The following is a 15,467-nucleotide window of genomic DNA, read 5'->3' on the forward strand; positions in this document are numbered from 1 at the left end:
ATTTATGTAAACGATAACAACAACTACGATGTGTGTGGGTGGATGGCGAAAGTATGTTCATATGTATGTACATATGTAGGTAAGTTTGTATATATGTATGTATGTACGCCCTAAGTAAATGAAACCTACTTTTACTCTTGAATTGTCAATCTCGGATTATCCACACAGCCACAGCTGGAGAGGGTGGACTGCAAAGCCGGATTAGCGCAAATATTCGCATTGTTGGGCATATTTTGTAAGCAATTTGCACTATCTGCTTCAGTTGCATTTGTGAAACGGTACGGAACGGTTAGGAAAGTCAACAGCGGTCGTTGGGCCAGTGGGTTTGAAGGATATACACTAAAGGATACATTTAATAGAACTTAAAAAAAAATAAAAATATTAACAACTGAAGCTGCTGACATTTAAATAAAAAAAAAGAGTTATATGAAATGCGCAAAATATCGGTTTTATGGCTTACAATTAGCTTATCCGTACTTTTTGTCATCGAATGTGCCGAAATATGTAAGAGAAAATTGCTTAAAAATGATAAAACAATGAAAAATAAATGCATGGTGTAGGGTGGTCCTTAAAATATAAACATCATGGGGAACACCTTTTATTTTTACTTACCTACAAATTAAAGGCCTCCACGAAAATTCGAGAATTGAAAAAATTTTATATTATTTTCAATCGAAAAAATTCGACAACATTTTTTTGACCATTTGACCAGCTATAACTCAGTTAGTTTGTGAATTTATACGAATATGTTTCAATAATATTACAAGTTTACCAGATATCAAGCCAAAATCTAGTGAAATTAAAAAAATTATATTAATTTTTTCAGACCGTTATAGAAACCGCTAAATTTTTAGGAATTGCATTATCTTACAACTTGGTCACTGCGATCATGAAAAATAATGTTTATGAAATTGAAAAATTGCGATGACCATGAGTGTCTAAATGGAATTATTTTAAAATTTATGTAAAGTGCATGCAGAGAGGCAGAGATACTCATGGACATACATACATACATACATATGCACAACTTGCTTACATATGACATATATAAATATGTACACAAACAAATGATTACCCTGATTGGAAAATCTCCAGTTCTTAACTGGTGTGCGATAAATCTCTTTTGCATGCAAACAACTGGCAAATTTCACATGGCGATGTCCTAGGAAATGTAAATTGCCCGCTGCTGCACTTCGTTCTCGATAATTCCGAACCAGTTCTAAATTCGTCACCTTCGATATAGATTTCTAATGAAAAAATTGAAATAAAATAGTTTTTTTTTTAAAGTACCACATTTCGCGGATTTTGAACTTGTGAAGATCTAGTTACTATCGGACTGGTTCATTTTTGCCGATAAAGATCTAATATGGAACTAGAAATTTGATGCGCTAGTTCGCGATTTCTCTGCAGGGTATGAATATACAAAAACTGAAAGTGAAAATTTCTCTATGCAATCGCAAAATTAAATTGCACACATTTGCAATGCACACACACATTTATGGATTTACTAGCTTTTGAACGCAGTACCGCCCGCGTTAAGTTCAGTTTAACGTTATGATTTCAAATGTAACAAAAAATAAAATAAATTTTATTATCGAAAGTATTAAAAATATGTATTTTTTTTAAGTGTCGAATTTCTAGTAAATTGGCCATTTCAGCTAAAAAAAAACTTTCATTTCGTAGCTAGCTATTACGCATACCATATAGTTAGTTAGTTAGTCAGTTCTTAGGTGTAACAGAACAAGAGACACCCATCTGAAAGTTCTTTTGTTTCTGTTAAAGGGAGTACCCCTAACCCAGTGTTGCCAAGATACCTTCGGCTTGCCTAATGAAGCCTGAGCGGCCCTTTGTGGGCGAATTCTTTACATGTAAACAAAACAAAGGGTTCGACCATTGAAGCTTTGAAATGGATCAATCTTAATCTGAACCAAGGCGTACAGTAACATAGAATATGCTCTGAAGTTTCATCATCTTTAAGGCAGAACCGGCATTCCCACACTGCGGTCATACCTATTCGGTGCAAGTGGAATCGCAATCGGTTGTGACCGGGTACCCAGAAAGTAAACTGATGTCATTTATATTTTCTAAAATAATGTACTTTTAGTGGAAAGAATGTTTTGCAGCCATACTGTAATATTTCATTAAGTAACCTATTATATTTAATTCGACTTTTAGACATGGTTGAGAGAGAGATGGTTGGACTCTTTGACTTAACAACATTTTGTAATGTTTTATTTTATTTATTGATCAAATTTAGTTTGGCTTTTTAACGTGTAGTCTTTCCATCGCAGTGGCGGCCTCCCTCTTCCTCTGCTGCCACCAGCGGGTTACAAGTTGAATACTTTCAGGGCTGGAGCGTCGGAGCTGCACTATGCAATTCTACTTATTACATATAACTGTCAACTGTGCCGTGGTGGCCAGGGCGCGAATACGCTAACTGTTTGTTTGATGACAGGAGATAGGTTACCAGGTGAGAACCAACCTGCGAGGTTGATAAAGTTGACTATGTTGTGGAGACTTATATCAGATAGTTCTCGTAACGATGTAAACTCATATGCTCCTAGTATGGTATTTCTGCTCCTCATCTACAAAGAAGGTGCTCCCGCTCGTCGTCGTCTCTGCGGCTTCTAGAGAAGTCGTCATAGGCCACATAAGTTCGGATATACGACAGTCTGTCACAGTACGCCACCTCTGATCCAATTTCTGAAGATTGTAAAGAAAGGTGTCTCTATATAAGGTTCAAATTGGGGGTGAGATCCGATCCTCGGTCGATGCTCGGTCAGGAATAAGCTGGGTGTATGGCTCCAATATACTTTGTTAACTGGATAGTCATGGGTTTTTTTTATCCATTCAGCTTTGGTTATTCCTGGCCGTATGAATTATGTTTTCTCTGGGTCAGCGCAACGGCATAGCTCTGCTAACAGCTACTGAGAGGAGATACTTCGTCTTCTCTTTGAATCGCTATGCTCTCATATCCAACTTGGAAAATGCGGAACAGACTTAGCGGTTTATTTTTGCCGATGATGGCAATGTAAACCTGTTACCTGTAAACAAAATTGTTATTGAACCGTTCAGTTCTGCAGATCTTATTATCTTCTCCAACATCAGATTAAAGAAATCACACGAAGAGAGTCACCCTGTCTGTAAAGTTCACTTCACACGGAAACTAAAGCGTCGTAGACACGTAAAATAGCCATGCCGAATTTTTCTTTTTTTCCCAAAGAGATCAGTTGAAAAAGCGCAAGATTTAATTGGTTTTCGAGGGACAACAAACACCACAATGATATTCTTCAAAATATTTAAAAGTTACCAGTATTCATTCAGCAGCCCATAGAACAGCTGTGGCTTTTGCCGATCGTTCATTAGTCCTTGATTAAAATGAAATATTCCAATTTTTTCTCTCATTTTGCAAACAGCATATGACACACTCCGCAACAAAATCATAGATGCTGAACGCTCCGCTGCAGTTGGTGGCAATATTTGGCTAACATCGGCGGAGGACAAGGCGAACAGCATATTAATGAACGCCAAGCGAGCAGAGGTGAGCGCAATAATGTTATGAAGGCAATTAAAATTAACATTTCAAAATCGTCTACAGTTAGCTGAAGGCTTCAAGACACCCGAGAAATTCCCACCGGCAATGCATTTCTTTCAAGGCAAACAGTATTTACGTCAGAGCGAAGTATTTCGCATCATACAAAAGTTACCCAAGGGGGCGCTGCTGCATGGCCACAATACCGGCATGGTCAGTTCTCGTTGGATTATCAGCAATTTAACTACCCTCTATAATCTGTATACCTGCCGTGATCTGAGTGGATTGCTTATATTCACCTATGAGCAGAGCAAGTGCCACAGCGAAGTGCAAAATGTTTGTTTGGAACGCATCAATGCTGAGGATCGGCGACTTTACGAGCGACAATTGGAGAAACACATTAATATGTACACGGTGCATCCGGAATGTAGGTGGAAATAGCGAAAATAAAGATACATTTACACAAAGTTTTAATTTAATTATTATTTTCAATCTTTGCAGCCATGATTACGGATAAACGCAAGATTTGGCAACGCTTCCAAAGTATATTTAAGAGTGTAGAGAATTTTTACAATTATCAGCCGACATTTTGCAACTATCACAAACGATTGCTGGAAGAATTATGTGAGGATAATATATTCTATGCAGAATTGAGAACGCCACTGACACCGGTATGTTTTAGCATTTGCCGTTTGAGAGATGAGTTAAAGCTTTTAATATTTTTGCCCATTTGCACTTTTGATCCAAAAAAATATTGCTAGCTCTATGGCGATAACAATCGCACATTCAATGCACTTGAAGTGGCCAATGAAATGGAGGCAATCGTTGAGGGCTTCAAGGCGCGTCACCCCGATTTTGTGGGACTCAAGGTAATCTATACAAAGCCCAATGAGGCATCTGTGGATGAAATGGCACAACACTTAATAACTTTTAAGCAACTGCAGTGAGTAAATACAGACTCCTTTCGAAATACTGATTAATATTTTTACGGTAAACTTTTTGTTTGCAGTGATGCCAAGCCAAATTTTATTATTGGCTTTGATTTGCTTGGGCAGGAAGATGCCGGCGATCCGCTGCACAAATTCGTCAATGAATTAACAGATATGCCATCAACTGCCAACTTTTTCTTTCACGCGGGCGAGACTAGTAAGTTTGTGCATAGACTATATTTCAATAGGGATACTCGTATACTAAAGATGGGCACGGAAAATCGGTACCCGCAGAACCCACGGCCCCAGTTTTAAAATGCCCGGATGGGCGGTATCGGCAAGGCCTTTAAAAGTTTGCTTTCGGGAAGGGAGAAAATCCTTTTCCGGCACTCCCAATAAAAGCCGGAACATCCAAATATTAAAAAATCTACTAAAATGTTCGAGAAAAAAAATTATTCAAGTATATTATATAAAAGCAATTTGAAGGTCATGCGAATTTTATTTAGTGGAACCCACGAGAACAGATCTGAGAGACGACAAGATGGGTGGGTTCAGAACATAAAAATTCTATATCGGCATGGACGGAATCGGAATTGAATATTAGTGACTCGCCCCATCTCTAATTCCAACATCAAGTTGGATGCTGGTTTATAAAAAGATTACAATATTTTCCGTTCATGTGTATGAAAGGAACTCTCTTAATGAAGCAGGAGTTGTTAGCCCTTCTGTATGGCGCACAGTGCAAAAAAATCATTTTGCGTAAAAAAAATCTACCAACCTCTAAATCTTCCGGACAGGACAAACCTATACGTTGCTATGTGTGGTATGTATAAGAGAAAGATCAAGATCTTCTGTAACTAAACAAGTAATTCTTAAACAAAAAAACAAACCCGACTTCAATTCTCATATAAAAATTTAAGAATACCGTTAATTTCTTCATGATCCAATGATCGGATCTTAACCAAATTAGAATGGCACCACCCCTGAGCTACCACCTTTCCTTTGAAAAATCGGTTAACATGGTCCAAAGTTATGCGGTAACATACAAAAATAATAATAATCCGACAAATTGATAACCTCTTCCCTTTTTGAAATCGGTTAAAAATAGATAACTATCGTTATGGAGTCTTCCCTGAACGCACTCTACAGGTCACTCATCATGTCAATGCTGGTATATGATGAAAAAGTATCGAAAATGACAACGTCCTATGAGATGGCCCTTGCAGTATTCGAGAGAAAGATTTTACGGAACATTTCGAGGCTTTTACGCCTGTGTTGGGTCGTAACGTACGAATGTAGGCAAAGGAAAGACCAGGTGGAGAAAGATTTGGCATTCCCCATATGTATACGAAGACAAACAGTATGGGACTCGTGCTTATGTAGAAGCGGTCTTAATGAAAACGAGCTTGAAGCTGTTGCAAGACGCAATAATTTTTGGATGCAGGATTTTTGAATGATCTAAACGAAGCGGCAAGCACACGGCAACAGCTCAAGTTTGTTGACTTTAAGAATTGGTTTTATAGAAGACTCGGGGCTGTCGATCCTTGTGGTATTGCAAAGGGCTACATTGTTGGAGGGGGTTTGCTGGTAGTACTACCAGTAACCAGATAAACCTAATAGAAACTAAGGACATCTACGGCAAGAATCATAATAAAAATATCGATAATGTGTAGGCAAGTATCAGCCACGCTGCTAATGCCGATAACGAAAGCGATAATATTCGGTGTTCTGTGTTCGCTTCACTCCTGCATGGCAAATTGATTTTACCATAACTTCGTATATCAATTCGTATTTTATCAATTATCACTTTCTTCCTTGCAGAAATTCTCACAATAATTATTAAGCATTTCCTTTCATTCCATTTAGATTGGTTTGGCAAAACCGATTGGAATCTCATGGACGCACTACTGCTCAACACTAAACGCATTGGCCATGGTTATGCACTGCCAAAGCACCCAAACATTTGGTCAACCGTCAAGAAACGTAACATTGCCATCGAAGTTAGTCCGATTTCGAATCAGGTAATGGGTCTTGTGTGGGATTTGCGCAACCACCCGGCTACATTTCTTATAGCCGAAAACTTTCCGATTGTCATAACGGCCGATTACCCGGGCATGTGGAATTCAAAAGGTTTGAGCTACGATTTCTACTACACCTTCATGGCGCTGGCGCCAGCTGAGGCGGATTTGCGGTTTCTCAAACAGCTCGCTTTGAATTCAATAAAGTATGCACTCGTATGGGACTAAATAATTCACTAAAATGAAATGATATACGTTTTTATCTTCTTTATACTAAATAGGTATGCCATCTTAACGTCTGAGGAGCGTCGCAAAATTAATCGCGTCTTCCAGAAGAAATGGGAAGAATTCATTTATAATGTGATTAACTTGAAATTTTAAATTAATATTTATTAACTAAGTAGATAAGTTATATTTATCAAAGCAGTATTTTATTTAAAACTACATATATATTTAAGACGCGTATTGGTTTAATAAAAACCCTACTAATTTCACTTAAACGGAATGCCTAGCCAAAATAGCTTGCTCTCCGTGCCATTGTGAATAACTTTCATTGTTTGGGTAATTTACACCACACCGGGCGCAAACCAGCCGTGCAGGCATTTTGGCACTGGCCCACTGGTATGAAATTCGCAGCGTCCCAGCTCAGTCCATGTTTTGGCGCACAACACCAGCAGTCCCACGGAGTTCTCATTCAAGCCACCCCAAACCATAGAGGCCAACACCACACCATCATCTTCGTCTTGGCCATTTGGCGCGGCCACAAATATCGGCTCGCTGGGGTAACAATTCGGTTCGCACCACTTTTCTATGGTTTTCGCTTCCACATCGACTTTGACGAGCTGTGCGCAGATAGGGAAATATAAAAGTACATAAAAGTATATTATGTAAGCTCTGAATGTAGACGCGGAAACTATGAAATGAAATACTTACAGTTCCTGGATTTTCAGCATCCACATCTGAACTAATTGCATAAAAGTAGCGGTATTTTTTACCTAAAAAATCAATTCAAATAAGCAATGAAACCCACACAGGCACGAAACCATTAAACCTACCCAAAAACTTGTCGTAGTGGAAACGCGGTGTCTCGCAACCCCAATCGCAAAGCAACTCTGGTCGCACAAGTATGCTTCGATTACTCAGCTGATACGCCTCTGCCGTGCTATACTCTAATGTGACTAAATTGATCATTGTTTCACCGTCGACTCTCTCTTTCGCCTGCTCTCTTTCGTCAGCACCAACGCTGTACTCTAGCATCTCCTCTTCCTCCAGTTTTTTTAGAGCCATTTTTGTTACATCCTCGTAATTCGACTCGGAGTGCTTCATCTTCGGTGGCGGCTGCAGGCGCGTACTTATGCCCGAAAGCGAGAAGGATTTCGCCACACGCCGCTGATTGGTTGGCCGCTCTTTGAACACCGTCACATCGGCATTCTCAGCGCCCAAGGGCAGCACAAACCGCAATGGGCGTCCACGAAAATGTGACGCATAGTTCGGATTCGATTGCATATTCACAATGGACTCTAAGTACATGCAATTGATCATTTCCGGATCCTTATAGCAGCATATGTCGATCACTACGTGGTTGTCTTCCTCATACTGATTGATGATGTGTAGATAGAAGAAAGCTTCCGATTGAAAAGTGTAGCGTACTTTACCAGTTTTGCGATCCATTAAATGGAACAGCGTTGGCTTATCCTCGAACCATTTGAGACACGAGGCGAGTTGCTCATTGGATACAGTGGCTTTGACGAATTCCGTCAACGAAACAGACAGTGGCTGCTCAACGATAACGAAGTAATGCTCCGTAATGCCTGTGAAATTAGAATTTGTTGGCAAGTGTCAACTACTTAGTATATATGTATGTAAATTATATCATTTTATACGCATGCGCCACCCACCGAATGTGTGCATATAACCAGGATGCAGCTTCCAACGACAAGAAATCGCACCCACGATATGAGCATCCTCAAACATTTGCTCGCCATGTGGAAAGCAAATAATATTATAGGCAGGTCCTGATTTGGTGGCGGCCATGCCGAGATTATACACCGTGCCATTGGGCAGCACATGCGGATGTGAGGTGTGGTTTACCACACCCGCATAATCAGTCACGCAGATGCGGCCCTCGGTGGCGAGTGTGCGCGGATTGATTCTGTACAAGTGGAGTAACATTGAGAAAGTTCAAAAAGGCTTCGACTGGTTAAAAATAAATTTAAAAGGCAAAGTACCTGTGTATCATGGGCGTTTCTGCAAATGTATAGTACTCATCGCCGAATGGATAAATGGATATCATGGAGTTGTCGGAACCGCTGTCAGGTCGAAATATTGCAGATACTCTGGGAAGTGAAAAGATTTTCAGTATGGCATAACAGATCAACATATTTGGTCTAAAGCTATGTACATATGTAAAACATCTGCCCAATGCGTCTGCCGCCTTAACTTACCTATCGAATATCGAGTGACATGGATCCGGTACCGACGCTGTACCAAATTCTGTCACAACTATCCGCTGCGCAGCTCGATTCTTCTTCAATGTTTCAGTCTGAACAAAACGATTCTGATATGTGACCCGCCCATTTTTTATAGCAAATCGGTGCACCAAAGCTGAGCAATCGAACAAATGTTGGAATGTCATTTCGCCCACCTTCCAATTTCCAGGACCATTGCGCAGCAAACTGCCATTCAACCATGTGGGAATGTGACCGCTAATGTGGCCTTCGATGGGTTCCACAATCTCTTCTTCGCACGACCGCAGCCAGACATCTGAGGCGCAATTGGGGTAACAACGTCCGCTGCCATCAATTCGCACCGATTCGGGATCATGTGTTTTGGGATTGTATTTTATCTGAGGAATGGCATTGAAGTCGTACATTATATTTATTTCTGTTAAAATATTTTCGATCTTATGGCGAGGTGATTAACTAATCTAAATAAGGGTTTTCCATAGGTTTCTGGGGATGATCAACTCCTACTATGTATCAGGATAAACCTTAACAATTTAACAATTCTTCGAGAAGTCAAGGATAATCGCAACTGTACCAGCAATCCTTTTCACGGCTAAGCTTGGCAAACCTGAATTAAGAATTCCAAGCAAAAGCTGCTGAAAAGAGAAATATCTTATAACGCGCCTAAATGCCCGCCCTTGAAGACGGCTGGATATCAAAGCAATTTCTGTACGATTACCGGTGTGTGGCCAGACAAAGAATAATAAATACACTCCAAATTGTCTATACCTGTGACAAATCGACCATGCAGGCGTAAAACTCATCATGGAAATACAAAGGACCGCAGCTACTAGCTGAGCAATGAGAAAGGAGTTTTTAGTCCAATTTTTCGGTTTTTACAGTTCAAAAGAGTTAAGAAAAATTAACTCAAACTAATATATATATTCTACTACTAACTATATATTTAAGAAGAACAGGTTATTTTCAATACTTTTTCGTCCTTCTGCATGAAAAAATTTACCTATGTTGTTAGTCTACATTGCACTGCATTTTTTCAATAATTGTTTGCATTAATTATGTATTTGAAATTTCAAAGTCCTTAAAGAAATCCCGACGTCAGAGAGAAATCCTAAAAACGCAAAAAAATCTACAATTACTTTCTACATCCACATTTCTTATATACCATGATAATGAACTTTAATCAGTGGCGGATCCAGCGGGGGGGGTTTTGGGGGGTTTTGGATCCGCCACTGACTTTAATATATCGACTCTTATTATTGCTGAACATCTTAGCACCTTTGGCAGAAACCACGCCTGTATACGCAGATAAATATACCTCACTAGGCAAAGAATCTCAAATAAATACATTTATGTAGATATTTCACTTCACAAACGCAATTGTACGAAAATTTGGCAACAGTAAACAAAAAAAAGCACACAAACAAAAGACAACTGTTCATGCCAGTGGCAAATGAGGCACTGCCGCCACCACCCAGCCGCGATTTGGCCACTGTAATTTGGTATGGCTTCAGTTTACATATGAAATCTAAGTAAAGCCGGATTATTTGCACTTGAATATATTTGAATGTAAGCATTTGAACGACTTAAGCCACGGCTAATATGCATTGTTTTTGAATTCCTTAAGCTTTCACGGCAACAGATATGCATTAACTAAACCAAAAATATTTACTTAGCTGCCTAAGGCTGGTATTTATTAGCCGATAGTCGTCGTACATTCATATACATATGTATGTATGTATGTATTTGGGAAAATTATTAGCGACTTTGTTCTCAAGTACACGTGGCGTGGTAGAGCCAAAAAAGCTTTCTGCTGGCGCGTCGCCGTAGTTGAGAGCATTGCCACAAGTTTGATTTCAAGGGCATTGCATTTTTGCTCAGCCGGCAAGGATACGCTCTTTCACATGCCAAGCAAATACGTATGTATGTACATATGTACATTCCAAGCACAACAAAAGCTTGTGCACATGTATGCATCTACAAAAGTAAACTGTTTTTGCAGGATTACATATATGCGGCGTTGGTGGTGTGGTACTCGTGTTCTCTTCGAGTGTATTGGTCGTCCTTGCTCTTGACACTGTACCAACATGACACTCAAAAGCGAAATGCGAGGCTTTTGCATACATATCTACATACATATATGGATGTATACGTATGTATTTACTTTCATATGTACATTCATTCGTGTATGTGCATACCCTGCGTAAAAAGATTATCAATTGGTAAAACATAATCAACTTGTAGTCAGTTTTTTTTGCGGGGTTTCGATAAATAGCGCACTTTTAAATAGCTATGACAAAGTAACTTACTACTTTTAACTCGAAGCCATAATTTACAGTCATATCAGTGAAAGCTCTCATAGACGGATGCTCTAATAAGCGGGTATCTCCTAAAAGCGGACACATTCTTGATTTTTACCAAGCTTTTATCATTTCAGAATCTTGTTTGTCCAGACATAAGAGCCTGTCAGACGTGACAATGCAATATATTTCGAAAATTGACAGCCTGAGAAATTTCAGAAGGCAGATACATGAGCAGTCACACCTTGGCATGTATGTATGTAAAGTGTCTGTCAAATTAGGTTTTTTTATTTTCGAAAAGCGAATTGCAGGTTGCAGCTTTTATTTGTGAAACTTATCTCCAAAATGTGACAGAAAGGTCTTTCTGGCTATTCACACATCGAAATGAAATTTCTCTTTCTCAATTTGACAGCGAATCGGGGAAAGAAAAGTTGAAAATATTACCACGTCTGACACGCTCTATAGAATATGCAAAAACTAGTCTATGTAGACATCAAACTCGTCGGCAGATATCGTAGCAAAGAACGTAGAAGTTGTGTTTTTGTATTCATCAGCAAAAAAATGTTCAGTAACTTGCCAGTAACCAAATTTCGGAGAGTAAGCCAATACTGCTACTCCCAATGAGAGTAATATGCAAGAAAGTGCGAAAATGCAAAACCAGCAAGATGTTGCAAACAGCTGATTAATTTGTTATTTTCTGACGCAATTTTAATTTAATTGATACGATAAATAAAATATTGCAATATAGGTATCAAACTGAAGAGGTTTAGGCAAGTTTACTGCGGAAAATATTTTTGAGAGTGGTTGCCACCTGTTTGAAAAATTATATTTAATTAAATTGTTAAAATAAATGAAATATTACAATACGGGTATCCAACAACACAAAAATACTTTCATGGAGCAGTGAAGCACGTCGGATATTAGCTAGTCTTTAATGACAATAATAAAATGCGGTTTACAAATACGTTATTGTATGGTATGTTATTGTATCCTCCGACTTGTGGCGTGCGCCTTGATGTTGTCACACAAAGGGGAGAGACCGAGACAGAGGGTGCTAGAACTTTTAGTTTATTTCTTGTTTCATTATTGTGTGTGAATCGGTAACAAAGTTCGCGGCGACTCAATTTTGGGCAAGTATGAGGTGAAATTTTTGACAAATGCATAGAAAATTTTGACAATCTTAAATATTGTTGATGTGTATAAATTTTCTGCCGCAAATCTAAGCGAAAACAATAAAAAGGAAATCGAGTTTCTACTACACTATATTAAATATTTCGAGTAAATATATTTTTTTAATGTTTCAAAAGCTTAAGTTGATGAATTGCAATCAATGATGGTAGATGTCTTCAAAAAAAATATTCATTTCACTTTTATTTATGATATTTGTGTCCGCATAAATCTGCAGTTGTCAAAAATTTACTGCTGTCAAAAAAGATTTAATTTCACACAGCAGATTGGCAAAACTGTCTCACCATAGTAAAAATATAATTCACCAGCTTTACGCACAGAACTTTGTTAACGATTCACACACGCCCAAAAATTTTAATTTATTCGTTCAAATCGGAAATTTCGAAAAAAACTGTAATTTGTACTCGTTGAGCTTGGCTAAAACACTGTTATTTTCTGTTAAAAGCAGTGATGTAAATTTTCGGACATAACATGATCAGTAAACAAGTAATTTATATATATATATATATATATCATGATCCACTGATCGGATTTTAACCAGATTGGTATAGGACCACCTCTGAGACACTACCTTTCCGATGCAGAATTATCGAAATCGGTTGACGGCATTTCCAATGAAAAAATCTTTTTCCGCTATTTTTTTATAAACAATTAAATATACGCAATAAATAAAATCAATAACTTGTAGCCCATTGAATTTTCGTAAAATGAGGAGCAAGTTAAAAAGTTCAAATTTCTTAAAGCAGTTTGCAGTTCGCAAAAAAAAAATGCTGGAATATTTATTTCTTCAAGAATATTTTGAGCAAAAACAAGTACTTTTTCAACCAACAGAAATAATGAAAAAATATTTTTTGTGATTTTTCTTGAAAGCTTAATGCGAAAATAAATCATTTTTCCCGAATGGGTGCACTTTTCACTTTTAATAGTTGCCATGGTTTTAATATGGGCGGATGAAAAATTTTCGGTTGAATATTTTTTTTTCAGGCGAAAATCAGGAACTGCAGATTTTTCTTACTTTTTTGCGACCAACAAGGAAATTTTCATATGGGACCAAACAAAATACTCATTTTATTTAACACAATCTCATATATGTATGTATGTATGTACATACAAAGTATATTTACTTGATTCTTGAGGCTGCATTTCTTTATTCATTCTGAACGTTTGGAATAAACTTTTTTGTTTATTTATTCTTTAGAACGTTCTTGTTGATATGTTGACGTCTATTTCAAACGCATTCTGTTTATTCCGGCTGTGAAATGGGATTATCCGGAATGTATAAAGAAACGCAGCCTGAATAAATTTAAAATTTGAGAGAAATATTTCACCCAAGCCATAAAAATACAAATTGTTCCTTTTCTTTGCATCCCAAAAAGTTTCATTACGCCTTATTTTACTTGCATTCGCAACTCCTTTTTTTCTTGAAATATAATCCACAGAAACTTCAGTATGATTTTCTTTTCAGATTTCTGAAAAAATTCATTTTCATCGCAAACTTTTTGAATCATTCTCGTTCGCAACAAAAATTTTCTATTTCAAGGTTTCTAAATTTAATGCAAAAGTTTTCCAAAAAAAATCTACAGTACAACTCAAAAATTGCATAAACTGTTGAAATAAAAATTCAAAATTAAGCAAAAATTTTAACAAACCGCAAAAAAATCTCGTATAAAAGTCCTTATAACGCCTTCGGCCATAATCGTTAGTTGGATTTCGATTATCGTAGCGCGACTTTGAAAACAAAAAACAATTTACAACAAAAAAATCAAGGATAATTATGTAGTATAACTGCTGCCACGACAGGAAAAATTCACAACTTTGCCAGCAGGTAATTCAATTCCTAGACGAAGCGTTGCGCTCGAAATAAAAATGACAACTAATAGAAATGTAAATACTTTCCGCCACAAATGGTCATAAATATCAGACAGCGTAGCAGAGAAGCCGGTCAGCGGCAAGTGTAAATTATAAAATCAGGTGTATGTACGTGTATGTTTGGCAAAATATAATACCTTAAGTAGTCAATATGTGCATAGGACATACAACCGCACAGAAACCAAAGCAAAAACTTAAGCAGCTGGCGCAACCGCCCACCACCACTGGCTTTGTTGCGGTGCCGCACCACTGAGTACTTCGTAATTTATGAATGGTGCGGCTAAGTGGTGAATGCCCGCATTAATTCCGAAATTTGAAACCACTCAGATGTGTTCGTATGCTGCAATTTGTCGCAATCAAAGCAGGAAGAACATTGACCGGCAAATGTTTGTCTTGTCACCAAACCAAGGCTATTCGTGATACTCGTAGGTTCAATTTATTTATTTATTTTTTTTTTGAGGAAATCAAATGTGATTTTTATTCAAAAAGCAAAGTATTTCACTGAAAGTGAAATTAATTTCGATAACTTTTTGTTGAGATAGTTAAATCTATTCAAAACATTTCTGTCTGAGTTGGAAGGTGCAGCTACATATGTGCGAATACATATGTATGTATGTTTGTGTATGATATATTAAAAAATTTAAGAAAGAAACTTAAGGGGCTTCATAGCATTTATGTATGTACATATGTGCACGTAGCGAAAGATATGTATATTTGTAGATATGTATTTGATACACCAACTAAAAATGATAGCAACTTAGTAAGCGGAAGAGTAGTAATTGACATGTACCTAAGTATGTATTTACCCTTGCACGTACATATGTACATATGTAGGTAGGGTTTTTTCCAAATATGCGAGGGGAAAGGTAAGGGAGAATGACGACACCTATGGATTCTTGTAAGAGAAACGCTCCATGCTCACAACGAAGCTCTTCAAGCGACTGATGTCCATTCGCGAAAGCTCATCAGGAGTGTGAAAAAAATGCGACCCAAGGTGCTTACGTTTTAGGCTCGCAGCGGCAGGGCACCAGAGCAGCAGTGGTTGGAATGATTCCACCTCATCATCCTCCATGCGGCTGGTGCAGTAAGTGTCATCGATGATGTTCAGCCATATGGCATGCTTACCTATTGCGCAACGAGCAGTTAGCACTCCCACCAATAGCGTGAGA

General features: G+C 38.0%; 2 protein-coding genes across 3 annotated transcripts; one reads left to right on the top strand and one right to left on the bottom strand.

Moving 5' to 3' along the window:
• Positions 1 to 314: 314 nt before the first annotated feature.
• Positions 315 to 6,900, top strand: LOC118752026 (adenosine deaminase 2-like). The gene is made up of 8 exons (XM_036486851.1): positions 315 to 504; positions 3,417 to 3,541; positions 3,599 to 3,959; positions 4,034 to 4,203; positions 4,294 to 4,475; positions 4,542 to 4,678; positions 6,328 to 6,685; positions 6,761 to 6,900. Exons 1-8 carry the CDS (start codon positions 432 to 434, stop codon positions 6,858 to 6,860), a joined length of 1,506 nt encoding a protein of 501 aa, XP_036342744.1. The 5' UTR covers positions 315 to 431; the 3' UTR covers positions 6,861 to 6,900.
• Positions 6,901 to 6,913: 13 nt separating this feature from the next.
• Positions 6,914 to 14,297, bottom strand: LOC118752025 (carotenoid isomerooxygenase-like). Of its 2 annotated transcripts, none has more exons than XM_036486850.1 (7): positions 14,079 to 14,297; positions 8,924 to 9,324; positions 8,708 to 8,815; positions 8,378 to 8,631; positions 7,535 to 8,290; positions 7,413 to 7,474; positions 6,914 to 7,321 (listed from the first exon to the last, which is right to left on the bottom strand). In XM_036486850.1, exons 1-7 carry the CDS (start codon positions 14,121 to 14,123, stop codon positions 7,046 to 7,048), a joined length of 1,902 nt encoding a protein of 633 aa, XP_036342743.1. In that variant the 5' UTR covers positions 14,124 to 14,297; the 3' UTR covers positions 6,914 to 7,045. The 2 variants fall into 2 exon arrangements, with proteins under 2 accessions (XP_036342743.1, XP_036342742.1); XM_036486849.1 differs by lacking the exon at positions 14,079 to 14,297 and adding an exon at positions 10,220 to 10,621.
• Between the last annotated feature and the right edge of the window lie 1,170 nt (positions 14,298 to 15,467).

The sequence above is a fragment of the Rhagoletis pomonella genome, unplaced genomic scaffold (assembly GCF_013731165.1).
Source record: "Rhagoletis pomonella isolate Grant_MI unplaced genomic scaffold, Rhpom_1.0 Rhpom_scaffold_01174, whole genome shotgun sequence".
NCBI classification, from domain to species: Eukaryota; Metazoa; Arthropoda; class Insecta; order Diptera; family Tephritidae; genus Rhagoletis; species Rhagoletis pomonella.